Genomic DNA, 26,359 nt, shown 5'->3' with positions numbered 1-26,359 from the left:
CCACACAGATAGCCATGATATTATAATTAACTTTTTGATAATATGCCAATCCAATCTTCTTTTATCTGTCTTTCACTGACTCCCCTATTTTGAAGTTCCTTTTATTCACACTCCATTTGTGAGCATGAAAGCCGGGAACAGTTTTATATGAAATTCATTTCCCTCTGTGTTATTAACCGAGTGTTTCTGAGCGTCTCACCTGTTTTAGCTGAGTCTCTGAGTTGACATGCACATCGCACGTCTCACAGTAAAACGTCTTGTTCTGCAGGCCCGTCGATGATTTGGAGGATGTCGCCAGTTTGCTTTTGACACCTGCTCGAGGAAAAGACTTGATGGAGCCCACACCGCTCCGGGCCTCCAGCATCGTTTTGTGCTTCGTACCTGCAGGTTCAAAGAGGAGGCAGTTTGGTCAATGCGTGGCCTTCAATCCACAGATTCTGCCTGGAGGAAAAGGTGAAATTAGAGGTATGCATGTTTCATTATGTGATAAATATGAAGGTCAGAGTTGCAAGAGTCGACTACTGAATGGTCCTAAAACATCCTTGATCGGAGATGCTTAAAAGCGCTATTAAACTCATCAGTGTTAAACCAACATGCTTTATTTAACTTCTGAGTTGTGTTCGATAGAGCTGCAGCTTCCAGGTCAGGTGGTCGATTGGTTTGTTGATATGATCTCATCCAACCAAATTCTCATTGGTTTCATTTCAAGTCGACATCAATAATCCAGGATTAATCCAGTATTTCTGGCTGCGGGAGGAACACGCTACCTGTCAACACCCTGATGTTTACTTTGAACTCACCCAACCTAACAGAAGCTGCTGAGTCTAATTCATTTAACATTTATTGAATGTTTACTTGGAGTTTGCACCAAACCGTAGACCGTATATAAAGGATGGATTTAGTCTCTGAGATTTCACCTTTTAACTTGAGGACTGCTGTTTTCAGGCCTGAAGGTTTCAATTTGGGTGATACCATCTCGGTCTTTTGAAGCTGAACGCAAATAGCGAGAGTGGATCTGGATAAAGAAACAATGGACACTAGAAATGCCAATATGATGGGGATCTATCCCTAAAGCAGACCTGCTTTCTCATCTGTTTTACTCTAAAAGGGGTCATAATTTACAAAATGAACATTAAGCTGTATTGAAAAGTTGTGAAAATAGTTATTGAGTCTGTAAGTTCATCAGGAAGATATTTACTGAGGTAGTAGATAAAGTGAGAAGTAGAATTTTCTCATAGATTTCTGTACAATCTGATTTCTAATTGTAACCAAGTGAGTCGCCCCCTGCTGGCTGTTTGAAATAATGCAGCTTTAAGTCACTTCCACTTTGGCATAGACTCTTCTTTTATGTTAAAAAAAAGGTCATCTTTGCCTCATTTTGCTCAAAGAGATGGACATTTTTGCAAACTGATGTTTGCAAAAAGTCAAATTTGCAAACATCACTTGTGTATCAGAGCTCAACAACCAACATGGCAGCTGACATGTCCGTTATATTCCTCAATTGTTCTTGTCCTGGATTGTCAGTTGATAAAGTACATTTTTCAGTGTATGTTTTCTTTTTCCCTACATTTTTTTCAAGTTTAAAAAGATCCCCTTTATCACAATGCAAGCTCAGAGGTCTTATCTTAGCAGCTTATCTGCTCCAAGTCTGTCATCATTTCAGTCTAAAATAACCCGGTTCAAATGATTTAATAAATACTAGCTTTTTATGTTGATTTGTAGCTAATTTATGCTCACAGGGCCAGCAGGTGAGCACTCAATGTACTGCGGAACATACGGTTTGCTGACATGCAGGCTCCACATGTGCACGGCAAAATAAGCAAAGAACGGGTGAGAAACTTTGAAAAAGAAGAAATGCAACTTCTGCTGGATGGAAATATTTTGGCTACAGAGAGGATGACGGTGACCAAAAACAGGCACTCTGTTAGCAGTGTCTGCAATCGCTCTCTATTGTTTTTAGAAGCATCTACAATGTTGTCAGATATTTCTTATGTTTGGGGTCAGAAAATATATTGGGGGTATAATGATGATAATAGAGGTCAAAATGAAACCCTGAACCCCACAAATTCTTCTTTAAAAACCTCTCTCAGTGACTTCTGCTGCATTTTTTAACCCAAAAGGTTCTTCCACAGTTGCAATGATGACAAACCCCCAAACGGCTCCTTGAAGCTCGTCTTCTTCTAAAAGTATAGTTTCTATTCTGCTTTGTCAAGACTAAAATTCAAGATCTGGTAATTACATTTAGAACAACTAAAATTTAGAACGAGCTCCAGTTCAAGATATCTACAAGGCAGTGAGTAATCTAAACTCAGTTTATCTAAAAAGGACATTGTGAATGTGTAGAATTTAGGTAAAATAAAATTATCTTGACCTAGAATTATGACTAGTGAGAATTAAACTGCAGATATGAGAAACAGGAATCACAACTTGTCGTAATTCAGCTGCAGATACAAAAATAAAACACTGTACACATGAATGTGAACAGCTTTTGTCCTGTGAAGGATGGTGATTTGGATATCTGAAACTATTTCACTTAGAATGCCTGAATTCCACATACTGAAATACATTTCCAGTCTAGCTATTAAATGCTACAACAGCTTGCCGTACATTCTACAGTATGTGTGTATGTTGTGGTGTTCCTATTTATCAGGAGGCAGAAAACGCTACTTGAACATAAAGGCACCACTCTGGAGGATTTCTTATTTTTGGACAAACTTGACCCACTTACAATCCACCCACCATCTGGGAGCCACGACTTTATTCTGAAGATATTTTGGTCATGTCCAGCACATAAGGCTGGAGAGAGAAGCATCCAACAGCTGAAGCGCTAAAGAAGGAGTTCCAAGTTTCTGCAAAACTGTCACTGTCAATTGCACTCAACCGCTGAACTCAAAGACTCTGACTCTTCCTTTATTAAAAACAAATGGAATATTTTAGCTGTTACAACAGATAAAAAAGATATTGATGTGGTGAGAATAGGCTCCAAAATGCCCCAGCTGGCTGGTTCTAAGAGGATCGCACAGTCTCGACGGAACGAGTTCACATGGGGCTCCTCTGTAATCTGGTGCAGCCAGAAGTGTGCTGCCAGAGATGCTTTTTTGTGTCTGGATGTTTCTGTCTGTCATGTTGAGCCCCCTGTTGCTAAATGCTTATTTTACTGTGTTCCTTTGCTCAAGCTTTCAATAAAATGCTCATTTTCGAAAAAAGAAAGAAAGAAAGAAATGCTGAAAGCAGTGGGGCATTCCTGTGCACGAAGCTCCGACTGAAAACAAAGATGAGTCATTGTGCTGTCATATCCTGGCACTGCGTGTCTGAGCGCTGTATTAGAAATTGATTGAGAATTCAATCGAAAGCAAGGATGTCTCACAATACCTGATCAAAGTTTCATAACAGGTTCCTATGGTAACCACTGACAAAAACAAAACAACTGAGGAATTGTGATTTTTTTTTTTTTCAGGGCTGAAAAGGATTGTTGAAGGCAGCCAATATAACTCAACAATGATGACAAAAAACACTGAAGACACCCGGGAGATAACAACCTTGCAGACAAAAAAGCACCAAGAAAATCACTTCAGCTCTGATGCTGATGTGGATTTGTCATGGAAATTGCACAACAAGAAATAACATGATCTTGCCTTGTCAGTGTTGACTGAGAAAAACAAACAGGATCAACACCTCCGTCATACAGTAGATTAAATACCACTCTCTATTAATCACTCCACTCGGTCCTTTCTTACCACTGTTGTGAGCCTCCAGTTGTGATGCCGAGTTGACCGCCACTTTGCAGAGCGAGCAGTAGAGAAGACGTCGAGCTTTCTCCTCTTCTGTTTCCGTGTCCGTCTCCGTCTCGGGTTCGGCCTCCGGCTCCAGGTCCGGTTCTGAGGGTGAGCCGAGCTTCGACGGCCTCTCGTCTCCCCCAGCAGCTGAGGTAGTCTCCGGGGCTGTGGCTGCCGTGGAGCTCGGGACCATCAGCGAGGCCACAGGTGCCGGCGTTGGCGTGGTCGGGGTCGCCAAGGATGCCAAGGGTTGTGCCGGTCTGAGCACAGGGGAGAGCGGCAGTGGCGCTGTTCCAGGGACACCATCTGTACAGAGAAATGCACGATTTTCTTTTGAGTCAAATTGCTCCATCCATCATTTAGGGACTGAAATGTTTTATTCATGTAACGTTCACCCAACAGCTGACTGAACATCTTTTTATTCAGACTTCAGAGGATCAGCTCTATTTTATTGGTCTGATTTGTTCAAGCAAACAACATAAAATATCAACATAAAAATGTGAAGTCCTGCATATTCAGTATTGTGAAAGTGGAGATTTGGGAACAGTGAATCAAGCACATGAGGACCAGAGTAGGATTTGATGATATAAAGTACAATATAAAAACAAACAAACTGCAAGACAGTGTTAATATGTGTAAAATAATAACATTTTTTGCAGCATATCTGTGTAATTTTACAGCAACACATTTTGTAAAGTAATACTTTTTTCTGTGGTTTTAATAGATATTCTAGGTAATTTAACAGAACAGGGAAATTCAGTAAAAATAACAGTTAACCAATAGCTATTTTCTCAGTCCTTCGCAAATGGCAAATATTATCTGTAAAATACTCATTTTTATTCATTTAAAAATTATATAAAGCTATTTTAATTTTACAGTCAAAAATTATAAAAGAAGGAATTACTATTTCTAAAAATACGAATTTATGATGTGGTAGAATTTTGGCCTGTTTTTTTTTTGTTGCCTTTTTCAAATTTACACTAAATGTGTAAATGAATATCTGTTTTCTGCTATTTTAATGAATTTATGTAATTAAACAAACAATGGAAATTTGTAAAATAACAATTGAAATACATTTTCAGTTGTTAATATACATAATTCTTCTTTCTTGTTTCTTCTCACATTGGCTAAATGTCAAAAAGTAGAAATGTTAAAAAAATGCATTTTTAGACATACAATAACAAAGTAACAGCTGTAAAATTGCTGATATTTGATGTAGATTATTACAGTTTTGGCCTGTTTTTTTTGGGGGGGGGGCAAACATGCAAATTAATATTATTTTTCTGTGATTTTACAATATTATCTGTAATTTAACAAGACAGGGAAAATATGTAAAATAACAAAATGACACTTAAAAACTGTTCAAAGAAACTTTGCCTCAATAAACATCTACAGTATTTGACACTGTCCGCTGTATTTGACATGTTGCTTGACAACAAATCTTCTTCCATCCAACCTTAGAGTTTCTATAGGAACAAACAACCTCACTTTGCAAAAACAGGCACATAAGGGACGGCTGTGCAGCTACAAACACCACGTTACTGTTTTGCTCCTAAAAGCTGGATCGGCTGAGGAGACAATCATTCTCTCAGAGGAAACTTCATGTGTCAGCACAGAAAGCGACAGCTCAACAGTTACAAAAACCTCAAGCGTATATTGTGGATAAACAAAGCAATGAGACTTTGGCAACCTAAAGCCTGGTTTGGCCATGAGACATCTGTCAGGAAACAGAATGGTGATGCACACTGAAAACGCTTCCAAAAACTTGTGTGAATTTATGACGTGACGCAGCACCATCCAGTAATACATGCAGAGGAGAGGTGCACTTCTCAAACACCAGCAATTAGAGACCTTTACTGGAAGCAGCAAATGTCTCAGAGGGCTGACATGGAGAGACAGACAGTAATGCATGTTCAGACTCACCTACAGCCAGTTTAGAATTTAAACCTGCATGTCTTTGGACTATAGGAGAAAGTCGGATGTACAGGGTGTCCACAAAGTCTCTTTACAACTTTAAGAATTTATTACAAAGGCAGGTGATAACATATCTTAACCAGATTTGTTTTTATTGTAATCAGTGTTTACTGAAGTTTGTAATCACATTGAAATTAAGTGCTTCAGGTATCCTGTTGGTGCAAGAGGTACTGTTCAATGAAACCCTAAAAAATGACAGGCTGCTCAGACCGGTGGATTGGAAGGGATGGGCCAGTTCTTTGCCCACACGTTCACCAGATATCACTCCCTTGGACTTCTTTCTATGGCGTTATGTTAAAGGTATTGTGTATCAAACAAAGACGTGGGACATTACTGACTTGAAGAATAAGATTTCTGATGCCATTGCCACCATTGATGAGGCTGTGCTACAGCGAACATGGCAAGAAATCGAGTACCGTCTTGATGTGTTTCGGGCAACTAATGATGCCCATATAGAGGTGTAATAAATGAGGTAGAAAAAACTTTGACAACCACTGATTTCTACGCATAAATTCTTAAAATTGTAAAGAGACTTTATGGACACCCTGTATATTTGTATTCTTTTTCTTCTGATTCTTATATGGTAAAACAAATGCTGCAATATGTCCAAAGGGTCCAAAATTAACCATTTTAACTAATAAATGCAACTGACAACAGTTGAGCTCTAAAGCTCTGAGAACCTGTTGGGATTTAGACTAACAAGAGCAGCTTTTATACTTCCTTAGGTTTGAGTTTAAGGGAATCTTTAGGCTGTGAGTGTGAATGTCAATGTGACACATATTGGTGTCAGTAAAAGCATATGAAATTATTCTCAAAATAAAGACTGAAGTAGAGAATTAAAAAGTGTAGATATGTTCCTTTATGGTAAAACAATGAGGAAAATGAGGAAAATGATCTATGCACAGATTAATGAGGCATAGACTGAAGTAGGAAAATAAGTCAAAATTAATATGAAGAGGTGGAGTCAACACATTAGACTTTCGCGCCCAGAGGAAAACAGCCCTGATTTCTATTTATGATCATAAAAATGTCTGAAAGAGAAGTTGCATGTCAGACACATGCTATTTGTATCAGAGATTCACAGCTCAGCGCCTCTAATCCAATATTAGGACAACATTAACATGTGAAAAGAGCTGCTGTGCCCTAAAAGAAATGTGTGATAGTTTTAGGAACAAAGACAGCAGTGGATCAATACATCTGACTCATAAAACAACACCACATGTCAGTGTGTGGAATACAGAGGACTGCTGCCACATTTGCGAAAATGAAATTTTGCCTCGGCGACACCACCTGATCGATGCCAATGCCTCTGAGTTCTCCGCACTCCAGTGTCACGAAATGAAGATCAGCCAGCCAGGAGAGCAAATCAATAGTGAATTATGTCATGCTATTTTTGCGGGCCATTATACATGGTTCTTATTTATCCCAGTGGAGGTGTCGGCACTTGACGCCACAAAGCCCTTCAAATGTATGTTGTCACCGCGTTCACTTCTACAAAAGGTTACGAAATAAATCAGGGGTAAAAGCAGCAGGTGTGTTTCAGTCATGACCTGTGGTGACAGAAGTTCCTCTTTTACATAAGAAGAAGAAAAGCCAGCTTCTGGTGAATACGGTCTGTAATCAGCCTGAGGTGCTGAATGATATCCAGGGTTTCGGGCTTACTCCTCTGTTGCGCTGACAGTCTGGATGAAAGCTGCAGCTAAATGCATGTAAATGTATGCACTGTGGCTTTTTCTTTTAGTATTTTTGTTTGTGAGCATCCAATCCATTAACCTTCTGAAATGGGTTTGAGGTACATTTTTTTCCTGTAATACTCTCCTCCTACAGTTGACTGACTCCAACTATGAAATTTGCAGCCCGACCATGAATTGCACTGGATGTTTTGAATGCAGATCTTTGTGGAAAGGAACTGGACCAGGTGGCAGGTAAATGCACAAAAACATGACTTCTGCATCAAAATACAGCGAGATAAAACTATGAGGGTAAAAATATGTAACATAATCTTAGGAAATGTATTTCTTTAGCAGGACTGCTGAACAACAAGGCAGATCCTAAACGATAACGATGAAAGTATCTGAGAATAAAACTGAAATCTGGAGTATCAGCATGTGTTTCCCTGAACATTTGGCTTACAAAGAGCTCTGAGAAAGATACAGACGGGCAACAAATTAAAGGAGGACCCTGAATCAAGGACATAACAACAACACAATCAATGCAGATGTTTCCACACAGGTGTACTGAATGGTACAATTAACCAGGTCATTCTCTGCAGCATGTTTAAAAATGCTAAGCAGGTCCAGCTGATACTCATTTCGTATCAAGATGGTAAAAAGAAAAGATCTGAGACGTCCATAGTTTGGGCACAGATGGCAGGAGCTTCAGTGTTTCAAAAGGAATTGTGACTTAACTGATACTTGTGTTTAGATCTATGGGAGATAGATCAGTAAAAACAATCAGATCCATTGTTGACATCTGGTGATGTGGTGGCTCTGTTGTACTCGATATATTGATCAGAAAACCAAAACACCAAAGCCAAAACACCCACCATCCAGTGAATCTACGCCTGCACAGACACCAAACCATGAAGCCCGCCACGTTTCTTATTGTGGAGTTTGTTAAAATGCTTCATCTCACCATTTTCCTCCTCTTTTTTTTCTTCTTTTAAACCATGTAGGCCACATGTCCTTCCACATAAACCCATCCGCTAACTCTTCCTGGGAAATCCCAAGGTGTTCCCAGGCCAGATGGGGTCTGTAATCCTTCCAGTGTGTTGTCCTCAAAATTCCCTTCTTGGACATGTCTGTAACCTCTCAACAGGAGAGCATCCAGCAGTCATCACAATCAGACGCCCGAATCATTTCAACTGGCTCTTTTCCACATGAAAGAGCAGCTTCTCCCTCCAGATGTGTGACCTCCTCACCTTATTACTAACAGAGCTTTCACCCAAAATTTGAACATTGTGCAGAGCAAAGTCGTTAATACCTACAGAGAGACATCCGCAACAGCATGGACAACCTGCTAGGCTCTGCAGCACATAATCAACCCATAGCGACTGGTATTGATGGGAGGTGATAATGATAAGAATCATGGAAGAGTTCATGGTTCAAGTCTCTGGATTCACAGAGGTCTGTAACTATGCTCTTCAATTCAGTCTCATTCACAGTTTTTAACATCTGGATGCTTGATCATGACCCCTATGTGGTGTCACTTTTAAACGTACCAGATATATTTAAAACATCAGAGAAATACGATGGACTTCTGTGGAAGTTCCTCAACATCTGAAATTGATGCCAAATATTCTCCACATCACAATCGCTCATTTTCTGACAAGAAAATGAAAGAGAAGGTTTCCGCAGAGGTAGAAGTTTGCTTTGTAGCATGTCACTACACAAACTGTGATTTTTTATCAATCTAACCAAACATCGATTAAAGACAGAAATAATAACGCAAAAAAGGAATAGTGAACATCATCAGAAAGAAATTATGCTACAGCGTGCTTAAAATCACACATTATGATTCTAATGGGTCGTGTTCAAGCATCCATATGTTGTGATTTAGAAGTGTTGTGTCTCCATTTCTACCTGGCAAAATCATACTGTGTAGTCCTCAGCATTCTTCTGTTCTCTGCAAGTTTGGTGTGAAACCACCGGAACTGTAAATACATACACTGTTTGAGACTCATTCTGCTCACTTGCACCTGATCTCATTGTCTTGGTTTTGATTACAGAAAAGCTCAGTACCACAGCTGACTTTCAGAATGCAGACTGACAGCTGAAGTCAAACTTAGATTCAGCTCCTTCTTCTCTGTACAGTCGACAGCACCGATCCGCCTGTCGATCTCACGCTCCGTCTTACTCTCAGTTATGGAAAAGACCCAAGACACTCGAGGGCAGTGACTCACCGTTAAGATACTGTTCTCCAAAAAGCCACAAAGAATGACATTTCTAAATTCAATTTATTTGGAAGCACTCAGTAAATTACGCCTTCATAGTTTAAATTATGAAGTGACTTACAGGGTCATTGAAACCATATTTTGCAGCTGTTATGTTTCCCTTTTCGCTCTCCGTGTTGCTGCTGCACTCCTTTAATGGTGCTTACAGGCTGCCACTGACAAGATCTGTCCATCTCATGACCTTAAGCAAGGGCGCCCATTGATTACTGCTGCCAGCAGGTGATTGAGCGATGTGGACGTAATGTGCAGCACCTGTGGGTAACTAAACTCTACCTGTGTGTTTCTGTAAATGCTAGAGGCCTGTCGACTGACTGAAGGAAGAACATCTGGCATGAAAAGGCCATTATTCCCGGCTGTTACATTCAATACCATGACTGGAACACTTATTTAAAGTTTGTGAGCTCAACTTGAAAAGAGGAACAGTGACTTCACTTATTAGCTGTGAGTAATTTATATTCTATTTTATTTGAGTTGAGGCAAAAAAGGCTTCGGGCAAGAGCCAGAAAATCTAGTCCGTCCAGTCCACACACTAAAAACACCACCTTAAAAAGACCTCATTCTTAGCTTTAAATCATATAAGTAAAAATCCCCACTGGCTACACATGGTAAAGATGACAAATTCAGGAGGTTTAAACATGAACAGAATAATGCAGGAGTCATTAGCTGTTATCAAACCTGCTTTAACGGCAACTTTTCATTAAGCCCCATCAAGGCCAGGCAACCCTGAGAACAATAATTAATCAGTGAACTATTTATGATACCGCCGACCTTGTCGCTCCTGATGACTAATGTTTATGCCACAAGCAGAGCGGCAGCGACCTCTTTGCTCCCTGCAATTAACGACCACCTACTCCCAGTCCGTTTGGGGTTGCCAAGCATCAAAACAACCTGAAATCACAGTGATAAACTCACTCAGACTCACCGCGCTCACAAGCGACCGAAAGGCTGCCATCACACCTGCTTCACTGGGCAGCTTTTCATTGGCAGGCTGACCAGACGGAGCGGGCTTCCAGAAAAAGTGCAAGTAAAGGTTCGGTGTTCGTGTCAGCCAGAGACTCTTTGCCTGCAGTTGTCGTTTAACTACTTTTGGCTGAAGTTTCTCGCACTCAGACAGCTGAAATAACTGCACCGTCACAATGACTGTTTTAGGTTGTTATCGGAGATTTCCTGGACTAGGCTAGAGTTGAGTGTTTGTTTTGCTTTGCAGTGATCCTCATTTTCTGTCCTGCATTTATGCACAGCTGGCAAACACAAAGTCTGACTTTGTCTTAACAGCAAATACAACACATCTGGAACATCAGTTAGGGAGAGTAAAAACTGGCATGTTCCTGCTTAAAAAAACATTTTGGCAAACTGTTTCTGTGCTCTGGTACTTGTAATGTGAAGACTGATATCAATTTCATCTTTTTGTGATGGATCCATGATTTGTTTGGCAAAATCTAGAAGGACTGCAGGCAGAAGGAAATTGCCAGATTCCAAAACATATGAAAAAGATTCTAATATTTAGCCTGACACGTCCACATCAGTGTAACTTTACTAAAATCAGTCAGCAATACGTCAGAGAACACCTGTTTTGGATGTTATCTCATTGTTTATTACTCATTATTTTTCAACCTTTTATTGCTTTTCAACACTGAATCATGGTCAATTTAATCTGGCTTTTTTGGGGGGAAAAAATCAAAGAGGCTCTTTTGTGTCAAAGGGGGAATATATTTCAACAAAACGACGGCAATCAATTCATAATATGAAATGTAAAATAAATTATTGCATCAACCAGGTGCAAAGAATCACCTGGATGTTGTTCAAGCGTAGGAAAACAGGCAGTGTGTGTTATTCAAAATTGTATTATATTGCTCAAAATATTGGGTGATGGATTTATTTGCTTTCTTAAGAGTAATAGAAGAGAACTGATATCACTAAATGTCAGTGCATTAAGTATAGTCAGAGCCGGGAGGTGATTATCCTGTTTTCTTACCCATATATTTCTTTACAGATCAAACAAATGAAATAGAATTAGGTGTGTTTTTTTTTTGTTTTTTTTTGGACCACGTTCAGTCTTTACATGAAGGTTAGCGAGTCAACTCTGGGCTCCAGCTGCACACTTAATGCACTGACATTACTATTAAAATCTACTTAATGCAGCAGTATGACTCATGGCTCATGCATATTTAACCTCTGAATATGTAATAATCCTGGATGATAAAAGTGCAAAGAAAAATAGCAATAATCAACAGCAATGGAGGCTCGTCTTTATCTGTGCTCTCACTACAGAACCTGGCTGCTGAGTCCATCCTGTGTTGAGTCATCCATGTATTTGTCCTTGTGTTGGGGTGAACCCATCTACCACGGTGTCATTAAAGAGCCATTTGCTGTTGGAAGGGCAGGTGATTAAAGTGTACTTTGGCTGGCCTAGGACGCCCCGCACTCTGGGAAGCCTCCAGTAATCCATATCCCCAGTCAGTGTGACCTAACTGGCTCTGCAAGGCCCAGTTAAGAACTCAATCCCATCTCATTAATGGAGGTAATGACTGTGATCAATCTAAAGTTGGTATGGGCGAGCAGGGCCGACAGCAAAGTAGGAGGCAGAGGGAGAAAGAGATAGAGATTGAGGCCAGGTAAAAGAAACAAAAGACGATAGATTCAGAAGGCAGAGAAATATGGAGGTGGGAAAAGAAAAGTTAAATGAAAGTGAAACGGAAAAAGTGAGCAAAATCAAGTGTGTGAAATACAGAGAAAGAAAGAAACTGGGGGAAAAAGAAGGTGGGGATGTAAGGAGCATGAGAAGGTGAGAGGAAAGAGATAACATTAAAGGAGAGTAATCGAGTACAGGACACAATTAAAGAGAGAAATTGAGAAGGTGGGAGTGGTGAAGGCCACAAAGACGGAGAGAATCCAGAGAAAGGTAGATCAGGACAGGTGCTGTGACCCCGGCAGGACACAGCCTCTTTTCTTTCCTCCATTTGTCCCTCAGCCTCTCCTCACTCTCCCCTGACATTTGCTGTGACGATAGAAGAGAAACGCTGCTCTGAAAGCCTTCCCCTCCGCTTAGGCTTTCAGGCAATCACAAGACTCCCCAGAGATCTGATTACCTTTCTCAATGAAGCTGGATTAAGCTCTTTAATTAAAATGATTGGGCCTTATTATATGCTGTCACAACTTAAAGGACAGAAATCCCTCATGGCTCTTGAGATCTGTCAAATTTCATTCGACGTCTATGATTTTTTTCCCCCTCCCCTCTTGTCAGTATCCAAAGTGAGTAAATGAGAAAAGAGTCACGGCTGAATATTCCTCGAATAAAAGACTGATAAGGTGAAAAATTTGCATCCACAAATAGGTGTGCGTCAGGGCTTGCAATCATCTTTTTTGTTGAAGGGAGAAAAGCGACATTATCTCAGACACTTAACAGCAGCAGGAGTCATTGATTTGAATTCACACAGATTTATCTCTTCCCAGTTTCATTTGAAAGCAAATGATCCGCACCTAATTTCTGTTGGGAAGTTTCCGCAGTTACACGTCGCCATCCAGAATCCTCACAAATGAGAACATTTGCGACGCAGTGCAGGTATGGAGCCAATCTAATCACACACTCATCAGGTTTGCTGCTGTCTTCGACGTCTGTCTGTAAGGGCTTTTTCCAACCCACTGCATGTACGCATGGACTCGGGCACAAAGGCAGATTTCTGAGGGTGCGGTGGAAGGGTGGTGGAGGGCGTCAGCTGCCGACGGGGATCTGAGGAGGGAGCCTGTGGAGGAAAAAACCCTGAGCTAGCCTCCTGCCTCCCTGCAGCCAGCTCTATTGTACAGCTGCTGTCAGTGCTGGCATGGCTCCCCTGACAATCTGCTCTTTAATAGCTAATATCAGGGTACATTTCCTCAGGCACTGGACTGGAACTGAGAGATGGCGGGCTGTGCTGTGGGCATTTCTCTCTCTCTCTACCCCGCTTCGCCTTTCTCGCTCTACCTCTGCTATCTCCGGCTGCTGTATGGACACACACACACACACACCAACTTGACAGGCAGCCGCTGAGTCATATGGCTAATGTATACTATCTCACTGTGTCCAGCTGCCCATCCATCCCAGACAACATGCAGGTTCAATGAGGAGGGAAAGAATTTGAGTATTAGATGCATTTTAGGAAATCTGTTCTGTGAGTACACACTTACATCCAGGCTCATTATTCCTCAACAAAGCACTTTGGTCCAAAGATGTTAAACAAAATTCTTCCATTGCATTGTGTCATATTTTAATGTGTCGCCTGTGCAATATTTTTTGGAGTTTTTTTTTCTTGCATGCCCTGTAATAGTAACTTTCCACAGATAAAACACTAAAAAGCTTGAAAATTGTTATACCTACACTCTAAAACGTAATACAGCAATTTAGCTGAATCAAAAAAACATTAAATATATAAAGAAGTAGGGATGCACAGTACTGCGGTTTTGAAGATATCAGCCAATTGTTGATATATGCACATACTGTTTCCACCTAATTACAGAGAATATCTGTCTCTCCTGCAGTGGAATTACCACGTTACTGTGTGTACTTTCATCTACCCTCTGGCAGGTGCAGACATAAAATGCAAAGAATTTCAAATGTGCACATTCACTGGGAAAAAGAGGAAATGCATTTCAACTAACATGTGAAAGTTGTCAGAATTATACCGTATTTTTGAACCAACCTGTTAGCCTGACAGGCGTTATCTTTCTGTCAGTGTTCATTTTGGATCAACACTGGTATTTTATCTTAACCCTACGACCCCCTGAACTGACTGGCAGGCTTGAAAGGCATGTCCTCTTTAAAAAACTGCCAAATTTTCACCATGCATTGGAGTCAGAGACAGTAAACTAGAAAGAATTATCAGATGTTCAATTTTTTGGCTGTCCTCTAATAAATAATTTGTGACGTGCAGTTTCATCAACAAGTTAACCAAATTAAATTTTAAGCACTTTTTCTGCATTTCTAATTCAAAATCTCAGCAAAAATTAACAGTGTGAACTCGATTCTGCAATAAAACAAACCAAAAAAATTCCTGTACTCCTCAGTACTCCAGGAAACACAGTTAGCTGTGACCAACCATCATATGACAATTGTTCATACACAGCAGAGATAGGACAAGGACAGAAATTAATTAAACAGTCCCTCAAGGAATTCGCGATGTTGTGATGACGCGAATTCATGCGAAATCAACCAATCTCCGTGAATTTTGCGCGGCCAATCACCGCAACTTTCCCGCAATTTTGGCCCACCTCCCGTGAGTTCCACCAATCATAGCAGCTCCCAGCGCAAACGTAATGCACGTACGTCACCGAATTCACTTCCTTTTTTCTGGTTTGAAGATGCTGATGTGCGATACTAATGTCTCTCATTTACCAACAAAAAATACTGATGAAGAATAAATATGCAAGTATTAAAATCTCTACCATATGTGGAGCTTCCCTGTTTGTTAGATTTTTGTAAATTTATTAACAGAAATTAAACTTCCGTTTCATTTCTTTTTTATGATTTATGGGGTTATAACATTGTCAGACTGCACAAAATACATATCTGAGTTCTCTCTCCGTCTAGTAATGGTTGTGATGCTCCCATTGAGGTGTACGACTTCATACTGCAGTGAAAAATGAACACAAGGTTAAGGCCTTTATTGGCTGATATCAAAGTGCATCCTTATAAATAAGTTTTAGTAATTTCATGATGATTCATTTCCTTTTCATTTTCAGAGCTTTTCAGAGTTCACCTACCTATTTCTTTAAAAGGATGAGCTGAATTCATGCTGAGTGTTGACAGAAGTGGTTAAACGAATGGAAACATCTCGATTTTACACACCGAAGCTTGTTGAACTGAGAGAATTGAATTACTTTTAAGGCAGCAGGGAAGCTAAGTTTTGAAATTTAAATAGCTTGAATAGTTTTATACTATCTTTGCTATGAAAAAATAAAACCTAGTCATTATTAATACAGGAGGGAGATGTAGTTCTACAAACGAAAATAAGCATTCCACCAAGGATATGCATTGGTATGTTGCCTTTTGGAGCGAAAATATGTTTTTCACTGACAGCCAACTCACTGAAAGGCCACTCTGCAAAAGCAAACAGAGTTCTTCCTCCATGGTGTTTCTACCTACTCTGACTGTGGCCATTACTCCTTCCTTAATTCCTGCTTTTCATTAGAGTGAGTTTGGTGCCCTCGATATACCATCAAATACTTCAGCCTTACAGATAATGCGGCATTTACCCGCCTCAACAATTAATTCTTCTGACATCCGAGCCCATTAATATTCATTAGCCCGTGCCACTTGTGACAAAGCACCGCCTCCGCGTGCTGTAGATACGATAGTGAGATGCTGTGAAAATGTGCTTCTGGGATTTTTTTTAAGGGCGTTGAAATGATTAATAGCCGTTTGTCTGTTTCGTTATGACAGCTTGTTGTTTAAGGTCTCTGTTTGTGTGTAATGTGTTTACCATTTTCCCCAAGGCCAGACTGTAAGTTTAATGTCAGGCTGTGTAGAGTCCATTACAGATGGATATCTCAGTGCAGGTACAGTGGGAGGAGGTCAATGCTTGGTTCCCACCTTTACTGTTTAGCCTTCTGGTTTTTATCTGGAGAGACCGTTAATAAAAAGAGCCAACATCCACCATCTATAAATGTCTCCCCTTGGCTTGAAAGAACAACTTGAAGCTGGAGATTTTCACAAAATTTATACTTAATATTTCTTGGAAACGATTGTTTTAAAAGTTAATGAATGATTTTATATCTTTTATGAGACAAAAAGGCAATAACTCGGGTGAAAAAGTAGGTATTTTGAGCTCTTAAAATCATATTTTTTCTCACAACACATCACGTTATGTCACATAAGGGAGTCGTCTCTGCAGTAGAATGTGTAAGTGGGTCTGAGCAGCTGCGATTTAGAAAGATGGTCTTTTATTCTAGTTTCTTTTTTATTGTTTCTGCGCAGACCGCAGTTCTCCTGCTGCATCCGTACCGAAAAATGCAACAGTGCCCATTTTAGACAGGAGAATTATGTTCCTGGAGATGCAATGGAGTTCTGAATGGAATATCTACATCAGGGCTGCTGTTGTGGTTCCTTCTCTACACAAAGACACTGCAGTTCTACCATCAGCAGCAGGGAGCAACATTACAGATATGCCTGAGATTTAGCCTATTGAAAACACAACCTCTGCACTTTAAGTGTCACTATAAAGTGTAGTTTTGGTTTATGTTAGACCAGCAAGATGCAACTGAAAACAGCTGATTTTTGTGCAACAGTTTTGTGTATCAGTCCCTGGTATTTACAGTATGTGATATTATCTAAAGTTAGCAGATCTGTCACTTGTTAGGACACCTGCCTTCCTCATCACTGGTTCCTCACACCACAAATTAATTTCTCCCTGATGGCAGTAATTTCTCCTCATCCTTGTCTTGTCTGGTCTCTGTGACACCAAGCAGACTCATAATTACAAACTGAATGTATATTCATATGCATTTGACAGATGACATATCAATATGACTTCACATTAAGTTTATAATATAATTTTTTTGTCTATTCAGTGCCAAAGCTACTACAAAGGATCCATATTTCTTATTGTTAAACTGGACCAAGCTTGGTCACTGTCCCTTTTGAGGCCTCACGACCAAGTTGTGTTTTTGAGGCTGATTAAAGTACAACTCTAAAGGTTCTTTCAGTGCACATAAAGACATGTTCTTTAAAAAAAAAACTTTTTCACTTTCCTATACATTGATTCATTAAGGTCACCAACCTGCAATTTGCTCTATAACATTTGAAAACATTATAAATAAATTTGCTTTCTGATCATTTCAGAGATATTTTTCTCTATCTGCTAGCTTCATCAAGGTTATAATAATGTTTACAGTGAAATATTCAATCCAAGGCCTCTGCATCGCTCACTAAAACTCATATTCATGGTGTCTTTGGAAATGTTCAAATCCTCTCTTGAATGTAAATTGAACTTCTGTGGATTTGATTTGCTGTTGTTGAGCAGTGCAGCAAGAATTTGCATTGAGTCGGACTGAAGAGATTTAATTAATAGTCGTCTCTGTTTTTCCAGAGTTCTGTTTTTATTCGAGTTAGTAAGGTCTGAATGCAGTAAATCCAGCATTCAACAAATTATATACCAACACGACATTTAAAGTCATTATTTGAACCTTACTGTGAAGCTCATTCACATATAACTGTCCATTACAGTCACATACAATTATCACAGCTAACGCTCTGTTCCCACCTACACAATCATGTCACCTTGCAGTCCACCACACAAAAGCATGTAGGCTACATAAAACAGACACACACACACACACACACACACACACACACACACACACACACACACACACACACACACACACACACACACACACACACACACACACACACACACACACACACACACACACACACACAGTTATACGTCTTCCTTACATTTATAAATGCTAGCTGATTCTGCTGATTCTTTAAACTTCAGCAAAACAATTCCATGATTGTCATCTTTTCATTTCAAATCCACTGCACTGATGCAACACAGATGCATCACTATCAAATTACTTTCCAACTGTACAGAATCATTTTCTGGACGCTCAGCAGAAAAACATGACAAACAGCAACCTTGCATGGAAACAGACGGTGGTAGTGAATGTGATGTTTAGCAAATGAAGGACTTGAATAGGTAATGATTAGCCTCACCTTGAAGCATAGCGCTGTGCTAGAAAGCTAGTTTGCCTGGTTATAGAAGCCTAAGGTGGTCATCATTAATAACAAAACTTCAGAGCCACAACATTCAATCGCCTACATTGTGGAGGATTCTCTTGTGCCACCAGAACAGCTCTGACCTGTTGAAGCTTAAGATATCACCAGCAGATCCTTTAAGAAGCTGGAAGGAGGGACGTCCATGAATCAGACTGACATCTGGGGAATTTGGAGGCCAAGTCAACGCCTTCAGCTCTTTGTTACGTTCTTACAATAATTCCTGAACAATGTTTGCAGTGTGGCAGGGAGCACTGTCCTGCTGAGAGAGCTGCAACGATGGGTAGGTGTCAAGGTATCATCTGGAGGAGTGCCAGGATCCACATTTTCCAAGCAGAACATTGTCCACAGCAGCACCCTGCCTCCACAGTGCATCCTGCTGCCTTCTCTAAGGCGCAGATGACGCACAAACATGCGGTCTTTCACATGATCATGACCAGCCCACCTTCTTCCGTTGCTACATGCTCCTGGTTGATGCTCACATCCTCACTGTAGGTGTTTTAAGCAGTGGACAGGAGTCAACATGGGCACTCTGACATGTTCCGACATCTTTGTATCATAGCGGCATTCAGGTTTCCATCACTTTGTGCGACTGTATTTAATCTGTTTGATCGGATCTTTCCCTTTCACCACCTCCTGTCGCCACTGCATAGGAACACCCCACAACAGCTGCCGTTTCAGAGATGCTTTGATCCAGTCGTCTCGCCATAACAATTTGGTTTTTGTCAGAGTCCCTCAGATCCTCGCGCTGCCCCTCATGTATCCACGTTTTTGTGTCTCTTTTGCCTTTTGTGATTGCTGTCTCCACCCCGATCACTTTCACCTGAGTCACACCACCCTGTCAGCCCTGTGTAAGTGTACACACTCTGGTTTCTCCTTCTTTCACTTGTAAGTTTGTCTGTGTTCTCTGCCTGTGTTCTCTGTCAGCGTTCTTCCTCCTTTGTGTCTGCTGCCTCAGTTCTCTCCCTGTGTTCCTGCCTTTGTCCCTCATGCTGTCTTCTACATCCTGGTTTGTGCCCTGGTTCATTTTTGAAGTCGGGGCTGTGCTTTGTATCTTGCCACAGCTTGTTCCCTGTGCTTTTCGTGGCCTTCATGGATTTTTCAAACCTTTGTCTGCTCCGTTCTGTTGCTTCTGTTTGGTCAGTTGTACTTATTAGGCTTTTTGCATCAGCTTTAGTTAATGAAGTCCACCTTCTTGTTTTTGCGACTGTGCTCTGTGTCTGCATTTGGGTCCTCTTTTGAACCAAAACATTATAATAACTGGAATCCTCCCCATAGTTCACATCCTTTATGTTGTGATAAAAACATGACTGAACAAGAATGAATATAGTATTTTAAAGAAAACAAATAAAAAAGAATGACTAAACAGGAGCTGCTGAAGAAATTCAAATTCACTTGGTGCATTAAATATGGAAGAATATAAACTGTTTTCCCAAATATGGCTCTTGGTCTACAGTGTTTCATGTGTATGTACCCATCAGGAACCAGAGAGAGTCCTATTGCAGTAAATTTACACCACATAAATTCAGATTCTTTTCAAAGGCCAAAGTTGCAAAGGAACTTATATTATGTACAGAAATGCATGTGAGACTTCCTAGCTATATTACTCCAGACATCTAGACCACCAAAGTGGCAGCCAGGTGTAGCATCAGAACACTTTAAGGTTCTGTTACGGGAAACAAACAGCAGCATGGATTAACTTTGGGGAAGCTTGGGTGTAAATTGCCCTGTTTAATGGTTTGACATTTCTACAGTAGCTAAGTAACTCTGTGGGAAACCAGACAGTCTGCTGCCACGTAAAGCTCTTAATACAGCATAAAGACTAACATATGAGGTGAAAAGGGACGAAAACAACATTTTTTCATTCATTCATCAGTTTTGACATTTTACTTCTTCCAGACTAGTGGGGAAAAACACTGAAAATACACATTTAGGTGTTTATTTTACTTTTTATATTTATATTTTATAATAATATTTCAGAAAACCTGAAGTAATGAAAGAGTGTTTCATGGTGATATCTATTAGCTAAACTTTCTACCCATAAACAGTGGTTTCCAGTTTTACAAAGTATGGAATTTCTCAATGCATATCTTTAAACATGTTTTCTCAAAGTGAGTTTTTTTTTTCTTCTTTTGCTCATAAAATCTTAGCTTCCTACATACATCAAACTTTCCTGTTATATTCGTCTCTACTATTTAATGTTTTTTGGAGAGGGATTTGTTCATATATCACTCATATCCTGATTTAGAGAACATTTTAGTACTAAAAATGTGCCAAAAATTAGTGTTTTTTCTGGCTGTGTACAGTATTTTTTGATTTATGGAGTGCTGTAAAGAGATAACCATAATTTACTCTATAACAACCTTTGCCACTAATATGTCAAAAATGGAAAACAAACCAATGTTCAGGAAATACTGTTCAGGAAAATGAGGGCATTCTTAGATGCACAGTACCTAATTTGCACAAACTTTGAGAAAACTTTGTAGGAGTTTTGTGCTGATATATATTGGTAAAGGGTTCGAATCGTTCACCTGTGGCCTCGTTAATACTTGGTCCATTCTCTCAGAGATGTGACCTATTCATTTCAAGCATTATTTTCTTCTGTTTCACCTCAAATAATATTTTGACTTCAAGTTCAAACAGTTCAGACTGGACAAATAAGTCACACTGCAAAAAGAGCTCCAGAAATATGCTCCTAATTTAAATACTTTGGAACACTGGGGGAAGTCGTGGACAGAGGAAAAATTAATACCAGAGCGCCACGGCTCAATGTGTTTCCAATTCCTTTAAAAACCTTCTATTGTTACAGTTGAAGGGGAAGACTTTCATTGGGCCAATTTCATGACATAATAACAGGCAGCTTTAAGAATATTACATAGCAGGAGACAGAGAGGGCAAGAGCTCCTCAGCAGTGCTTTCACTTGCCAAACACATTATCTGCCACAGCACCAATGTGAGACACACCACGTAAAAGTCTTTAAAATAATTTGCATCTGGTCCGTGTCAGGAGCTGGAAGATGCAGCTAGTCTTTGTTTACTTTTTAAACATGGAGAATACCACAGAGAATAAGAATCTTTTTTGGCAGACACCTGGCCAAGATAACTGGATTTAAACAGCCACCTGGCTGCAACATGATGAATATTACACACAACAATGTGCACCAGCAAAAATGTAATTAAAAATGGGATAATAGGTAAATGTGATGTGCAAACCTGAATAGTAAGAAAAAGGCTCGCAGAACATGGTTATGTGAGAGCAGCATTTGGCAAACTGCCACCAGAGTGAAGAATTCAGAGTGCTTAAAATGAACTGGTTGATATAACATGTTCTCCACCTGCATCCGCTGATGGTCATACTTGTTCTGAATCACCAAACAGGATGAAAAGTCTGCTTTCACAGAATCCCTCTGGCTACATTACACTGCTTCTATCTCCACAAGAACTCTCTAAAAGTATTTTTTTGCATGTTTTATAGACTAAATGGGCTGCACAGTAGCGTAAGTGGTTAGCACTTTCGCCTTGCAGCAAGAAGATCCCCGGTTCGAATCCCGGCCTGGGCCTGGGATCTTTCTGCATGGAGTTTGCATGTTCTCCCTGCATGTGTGGGTTTTCTCCGGGTACTCCGGCTTCCTCTCACAGTCCAAAAACATGCTGAGGTTAACTGATTACTCTAAATTGCCTGTAGGTGTGAATGTGATTGTTTGTCTGTATATGTAGCCCTGCGACAGACTGGCGACCTGTCCAGGGTGTCCCCTGCCTTTGGCCGAGTCAGCTGGGATAGGCTCCAGCACCACCACCCCCTACTTTACTCTAAATAAGACCATAATTCATAAAATCAACACTATGCTGTGTTCAAAAAATCCTGACAGAATGTTTACGGATGTAAAGGATCAACTGAAAAGTGCTATCATTTTTTCATAGACAGAGTTGGTTGCAAAAAGATGGTTTTGTTTTGTAGATTTCCATTAAAACTGGTGGATGGCTATGGTTGTGCATGCAACAAAAGGTCAGAGAAAAGCTAAGTCTTGTTAAACATTATTTTTTCCAAACGACCATGTAATTTTTCAGCAATGCGTTGTTTTGGCACCAAGTGAAAAACCTCTGAGGCTGAAAAATTAGGCCAAAACAGATGTCCCAAAAATGCAAATGACCATTTCAAGCTGGCTCCAAAAGCATATAGATCCTCAATATCATAGCCCAATGTTAAAATGGCCAACTTTACAACAGAAATAGACACATTTACATCCCAAGACACAATGTGGTTTTGGTTTTTATAGCTCGTTTCTCCATTTGTGACAACTGTACAAAGGGTGAATTTATATATAACTCATCCATTTAAATTTTACTAAGGCTGAAATTTATGCATATTTAATAGCGTAGCCACTTTGAGAGACATGTGAGTACCATCGTGGGACAGTCCGTGGTTTAGAGATGTTTGTTTGGTCTGCCTCAGCTCCATCCCCTCTCTATGTCTTTGTTCATTTTTGGATTAGCCAGAGTTAGGTGAAGTCAGGCATCACCACACTGACCTTCAAAGCTGCTCTGCAGGAAACTTGTGGGTGACATCATAAAGGGTTTGTCTATCTTTTCATGCATGTCAAGAATTTGCACCCATGCTGCAGCAGTGATGGAACTAGCCCATTCAAATGTATCAAACAGTGTTGCTGTGTGTCATAATGTGGTCTTAGATGATCTGACAACCATCTTTGAAGCAAACTGAGGCCCTGCTCCATCCATCACATGTCTGACTGTCCTGTGTGTCCTGCAGCGATCCCTCCAGCCTAAAAATTCAATATGTCAGCCCTGAACTGCCAGTTGGACTTGGCGAACCAGCCAGCACAGAGTTGATATAATCAACAGTGAGTCCATCCAGGTCCTAAAGTGATTATGAGTTGTGTGCAGCAAATGTAAAACGCCAAAAAGGTGCGTTATAGGGTCCAACATTCACTCTCAACGGAAGGGCAGGGGCCACACAAAGAAAACTACAAAGTGTTGTGGAATGTGGAGCAGGCAGGAAAAGACAAACCTTTTCTGTCAGTGCCGTTGGGGACCTGCGAGGTGTTGATGCCCTTGGCGGTCTCTTGGTTGGTGGTTTCCTTAGCGACCGCTGAGCCTTTGAGCTTACTCTTCGGAGTGTCCAGGGCTTTTAGCTTCTTGGCATGTTTGGTACCCTTGTAGTGGGCCAAGGCCTGGCTCTGTGAGAAGAACAAATAACAGGTTTGATTTAACAGTGGGAAAGCAGCAAAACACAGGGCCAGGATGAAATGAAATATGAAAACTAGAGGAGCACAGTCAGAGTCAATGAAGCTGACTAAACATAATTAGCAGAAGGCAGTTGTAGTCCAGCAAAAAGTGTTAGCATCTGATTTTGTTTCTGCCAGTTTTGAGGGAAAATCTCCTACGGAATGATTAATATATGGAAATAACACTGGTTTTCTAAGTAATTTAAGTGCTCTGTTTTTTTTTTATCTGTGGAGTGAATAAGTTCAAGAGATGTTCCTTTTTTATTTTTATTTTCCCCAGAAGGTTATTTATTAGTAAATGGGGCATTTTTTGGACCACAAATTAATTTAGGCTCCAAAAATGCCATTAGCAACTTCATAAGGCCTTGATATCGAATATTTTTCCAAGTATTTTGCAAAATCAGCCAGTTACATTAATATTTTTTCCATGGTTCCAGAGTAGTTTTGAAATGACTGTCTGAGAATAAGGCTACTTTGTCATTGATGAGATTAAACCCATACGCGACCCATGACGTTTAATTTATGGAATGGCCGTTTGATTTAAAGTCCGAACACGTAGCATCACCAGGATTCACCTTCACAGCAGATTCATCCAGGCACACAGGAGGAGGACATATGCAAAGACTTTGAGCTGCCCTTGTTTACCTCTGCACACTTTCCTGTATGCTTTGCCTGTGGCAAGAAGGAAGGTATCAAGAGGGATGCAATTGCCTGGTGGAATAAATAAGTGTGGCAATCGTGCATCCCCAGACAACCGTGGGGAGCAGTTTTATTTATGGGCCACATTTGGGATATTCACTAAAGACTGCTCGGACAAAGACACCGTTCCAGGTAGAATCTCTGGATTACCATATAGGTAAGACACCCTTTGTTTCATTACTTTGTTTCAGCAGTGGTTGGATTGCTTCAATTGTAAGAATATAACCTCATGACCTCATTACAAAAACTCCAGTAACATTTTATTTTGTGTATACAGTATACTGCTTGAAATTGTCTCATTTACTCACAATATTGATTGGGAACTTTAGGTAATGACCTGAGAAGGTGCACAAGAGTATGTGACAAGTTAATAGAATGAGACAAGTGAAGAGGTTTCATTACACGAGGGGGAGAACGGTGCCAGGAATTCATAGCTCAGTAATTTTGTTGGCAAAGGTTGTGAAATACTTGGAGTGCCGCAAACATTTCCCTTCAGTCTAGAGACCATTTTTGGATGAAGCATCACTTTTTCAAGCAGGGCGCACATCTTGTTCTGGCATGAAACCGTTCATTCTAACCCACATTCATCACCCTCCAGGTACCAAAGACATAAGTTACTGTTTGTCATGAGACTCAGGTGATATGGATGGGTGTTTAATGCATCTACAGCAATAATTCATCTTTCATTAGAGCAATGAAGTGGAAGGATTACCTGAACTCTTAGTCTGACACATCCATGATTAAAACCAGGAAAGGAATCATTTGTTTTCCCTCCAGGTGCTCTGTGAGGGGGGAAAAGACATCAAACAAACCAGCGCTGCAGCATTGCTCGTGGATTTAGAGAGGCTGTGGAAAACCAAAAGGTCTCACTTTAAACTCCAATGTATCCATCAACAGCCGTGCGCGAACAAACAGCTCGACCTCTTTGTGCACCGACGAGTGTCAGCTGAATGAAACTGAAACTCCGAGCTTTGTTTAGTCGTGCCATTTCGCTGACGTGTTGTCTGACTGTTTTGACTACACACTCACACACACAGACCAGGGCTAAAAAATTGTAGTCAAGCCTCAGAGCCATTTTTCCATAAAAGACATGACAGGAATCTGACTGGGTCGAACTACAGAAAACGTTTGTGTGACACTAAAATGTTCAAGTGGGAATTCAGTCATATTAACGGGAAAGCAGCAGCAGGTAAAGGTTAATTCACAATGTGTGTGTGTGTGTGTGTGTGTGTGTGTGTGTGTGTGTGTGTGTGTGTGTGTGTTACACCTTTGTAAAGCTGTATTAACCTCAGAGTTGTAAGACCTTTCAGAATTCCTTCGATTTGTGCTGAAGTAACGCTATTTTCGTGCCTCATACTCAAAACCATAAAGATAAAGTTGACTAAACACCACATTTTTTCTGTAAAGGTTTTTTTCATTCATGTGTTGAACTTCACTGCTGTGGTTTCAGTTTGGATTTTGCTTTTGATAAAGCTTTCAGTTAGTAAAGACTTGGCGACCCTGAACACTAACATTGCTATTTAGGGCAATTCATGATTTCTCCTTTTCATTGTCCACAATGTGGACATTGCATGGACTGGTGGATTTGCATGCAGTTTTATTCCTATCACAACATGTGCACGTCTACAGATGGTTTCATTGCGACTCACACGGAGTACAGAAAAACATTCAGGACTCCTGTGGCTGTTTCTGTGAGGTTGTGACTTTGAACTTTTAAAGGAACAGCCTGTGCTATTAAACAGCCTGCCAGCAGAACTTGTTGCTTTCCTGATTCAAGCACAGCGGGTGGTCAGAACGCAGGGTTTCTGGAGAATTTAGAGCTTCTTACCGCTGCATTTGGGCACAATCAGTGGAAAGCATGAACAAATCAAAGCACCTCCAAAATTCGGAAGGCGAAAGGGGTAGAAGAGGAGAACGCAGACATATGTCAGCAACCTAGTCACCCAGGAGACCAGGGTTTGTG

At 40.4% G+C, this 26,359-nt stretch overlaps 1 protein-coding gene across 2 annotated transcripts in view; it reads right to left on the bottom strand.

Annotated features, from left to right (window-relative positions):
* The window catches only part of znf385d (zinc finger protein 385D), a 91,672-nt gene that overhangs the window by 9,931 nt on the left and 55,382 nt on the right, over positions 1–26,359 (bottom strand). For both annotated transcript variants that reach the window (XM_022193637.2, XM_022193638.2), the window contains 3 exons: positions 23,481–23,649; positions 3,738–4,082; positions 200–381 (listed from right to left, as the gene is read on the bottom strand). In XM_022193637.2, coding sequence (XP_022049329.1) covers positions 200–381; positions 3,738–4,082; positions 23,481–23,649 — 696 coding nt within the window. The remainder of the gene's footprint in view (positions 1–199; positions 382–3,737; positions 4,083–23,480; positions 23,650–26,359) is intronic.

This window comes from Acanthochromis polyacanthus, chromosome 12 (genome assembly GCF_021347895.1).
Source record: "Acanthochromis polyacanthus isolate Apoly-LR-REF ecotype Palm Island chromosome 12, KAUST_Apoly_ChrSc, whole genome shotgun sequence".
Taxonomy (NCBI): Eukaryota; Metazoa; Chordata; class Actinopteri; family Pomacentridae; genus Acanthochromis; species Acanthochromis polyacanthus.
This window is presented reverse-complemented; position numbering and strand designations above follow the sequence as displayed.